We start from the raw sequence: 2524 nt of genomic DNA on the forward strand, positions 1-2524 counted from the left end.
TCCTGTTAGCCGAAGCCCAAACCATTGGGATAATTCTGTAGTACTAAAACCTCTACGACCTTTCTAGTGTTCCCAGAAAGATTGGGAAATTTCACTCAATGAAGGCCCCGTCGCTTATCTAAAATGGAGCTTTCACGATGACGATCTCACAGTTTTCCCCCACTTGAACCAAGGATACAGTTACGAGTTTCTGGAGACTATACCCTCCAACAACTCGATTTGCTGCTATTCAAAGATGGGGCCAAAATTTCCTATTAGATTTAAATGTAAACATTGTGAAACCAGCATATGATTTTACAAATATTTACATTCAATGACACTGATGATATGATGATATTCCAACTATTTCTGGAAAGTTGAACCTGATACTGACTCCTTTGCAGGTTCATTGCATCATTATTTTATAAACTTTTTTTAGTTTTTATTTTAAAAAACAGGCCCTGTCTTAACCCCTTTAATGATTGTACAAATTTTTATTAATCTGTCGTTGCCAATCAAAGAAAGAGATGGCTGTTAATCAGCTAAATAAACTTTCCAGAGATCATGAAATCCAACAAATTCTGTCACCTATACAAAATAAAGTTAGTCACTTCTCTTTTTTTCTTTTCCTTCTCATTTTTATTTCCCACCTTCCCTTTTCCTTTTTCCTTTTTCTTTTCCGTTTTGCTTTACATTTTCATTTTTCTTTTCTATATCTTTTCCCCTTTTCTCTCCCTTTCCCTTTTTCTTTCTCTTATTCTTTTTCCTACCTTCTCCTCTTTCCTTCCCTTTTCATTTTTTTCTTCTCCTTTTCTTTCCCCTTTTTTCTTTTTTTCCCTCTTTTTCTTTTTCTTTTTCCTTTCCCTTTTCTTTCTTTTCTTTTCTTTTCTTTTCTTTTCTTTTCTTTTCTTTTCTTTTCTTTTCTTTTCTTTTCTTTTCTTTTCTTTTCTTTTCTTTTCTTTTCTTTTCTTTTCTTTTCTTTTCTTTTCTTTTCTTTTCTTTTCTTTTCTTTTCTTTTCTTTTCTTTTCTTTTCTTTTCTTTTCTTTTCTTTTCTTTTCTTTTCTTTTCTTTTCTTTTCTTTTCTTTTCTTTTCTTTTCTTTTCCTTTCCCCTTTCCTTTACATTTTTTCTTCCCTATTCCTTTTTCTTTTTTTACCTATTCACTTTTTTGCTTTTTATTTTCCTTTTTCTCTATTTTAATTTTGCTTCTCTTCTTTCCCCTTTTCTTCATTCTCCTTTTCCTTGCTTTTTTTCTTTTACCTGTGCTTTCCCCTTTTTTCCCCCTTTCCATACTTTCCCTTTCTACCTTTATTTCCCTTTCCACATTTCTTTCCCTTTCCACATTTCTTTCCCTTTCCACTTTTCCCCCCTTTTTTATTTCTTTCTTTTCTTTTCTTTTCTTTTCTTTTCTTTTCTTTTCTTTTCTTTTCTTTTCTTTTCTTTTCTTTTCTTTTCTTTTCTTTTCTTTTCTTTTCTTTTCTTTTCTTTTCTTTTCTTTTCTTTTCTTTTCTTTTCTTTTCTTTTCTTTTCTTTTCTTTTCTTTTCTTTTCTCTTCTTTTCTTTTCTTTTCTTTTCTTTTCTTTCCATTTCCCCCTTTTTTCCCTTTTTCTTTTCCTTTCTCCCTTTTTTCCCATTCCCCTCTTCCCTTTTAATTTTTTTTTTAATATTCCCTTTTCCTTTATTTCCCTTTTAATTTCTCTTATTACCTTCCCCTATCTTCTCTTTTCCTTTTGCTTTTCCTTTTCCTTTCCCTTTCCCTTCTCCTTTCTCTTTCCCTTCCTTTCCCTTTTAATTTCTCTTATTTTTCCTCCTTTTTCTCTTCCTCTTTAATTACCCTTTCCTTTCTTTCACTTTCCTTTCCCTTTCCCCTCTTCTCTTTTAATTTCTTTTTCATATTCCTTTTTCTTTTTCTTTTGCTTCCTTTCCCTTTTAATTTCTCTTATTACCTTTGCCTTTCTTGTCTTTTCTTTTTCCCTATAATTTTTCTTTTCATTACCATTTTCCTTACCCTTTCTTCCCTTTTCCCTCTTCTCTATTAGTTTCTTTTCTCCTTTTTCTTTCTCCTTTCCTTCCTTTCCCTTCCTTTCCCTTATAATTCCTATTATTACCTCCCCCTTTCTTCACTTTTCCTTTCCCATTCATTTTTTCTTTTACTTTTCCCTTTTCTTTCCCTTTTCTTTCCCTTTTTCTTTCCTTTCTCCTTTTTTTTTCCTTACCCTTAAAAATTATAAAATCTTGCATATATCTTCTAAAAATTTTAAAGGTAATATTGAAAATAATATTAATAGATGGTAGAAAGTCAACACTCGTATTCAAAATGTTTACTTATTTCCCTAATTTTTAGCAATTTTTTAAAAAAACTAATTTAAATACAAGAATTTACTTAATATTTATTTCAAATTTACCTAAAAAATTTCCAGGATATATTAGCAAGATAAAATTTTTTTGTTTTTAGCTATTTTTATTTTAACCATTTAAAACGAAAACCTTGCCCTTTTTCTTTCTTTTACATCTTTTCTTTCCCTTTCACATTCTACTTTTCATT

At 29.9% G+C, this 2524-nt stretch overlaps 1 protein-coding gene across 1 annotated transcript; it reads right to left on the bottom strand.

The window, feature by feature from the left end:
* Window positions 1–689: 689 nt before the first annotated feature.
* On the bottom strand, window positions 690–2121 carry LOC135924233 (uncharacterized). Its single transcript, XM_065459286.1, has 4 exons — window positions 2088–2121; window positions 1686–1776; window positions 1240–1587; window positions 690–1095 (listed from the first exon to the last, which is right to left on the bottom strand). Exons 1-4 carry the CDS (start codon window positions 2119–2121, stop codon window positions 690–692), a joined length of 879 nt encoding a protein of 292 aa, XP_065315358.1.
* Window positions 2122–2524: the final 403 nt, after the last annotated feature.

The sequence above is a fragment of the Gordionus sp. m RMFG-2023 genome, chromosome 1 (assembly GCF_954871325.1).
Source record: "Gordionus sp. m RMFG-2023 chromosome 1, tfGorSpeb1-WG-v2, whole genome shotgun sequence".
Taxonomy (NCBI): Eukaryota; Metazoa; Nematomorpha; class Gordioida; order Chordodea; family Parachordodidae; genus Gordionus; species Gordionus sp. m RMFG-2023.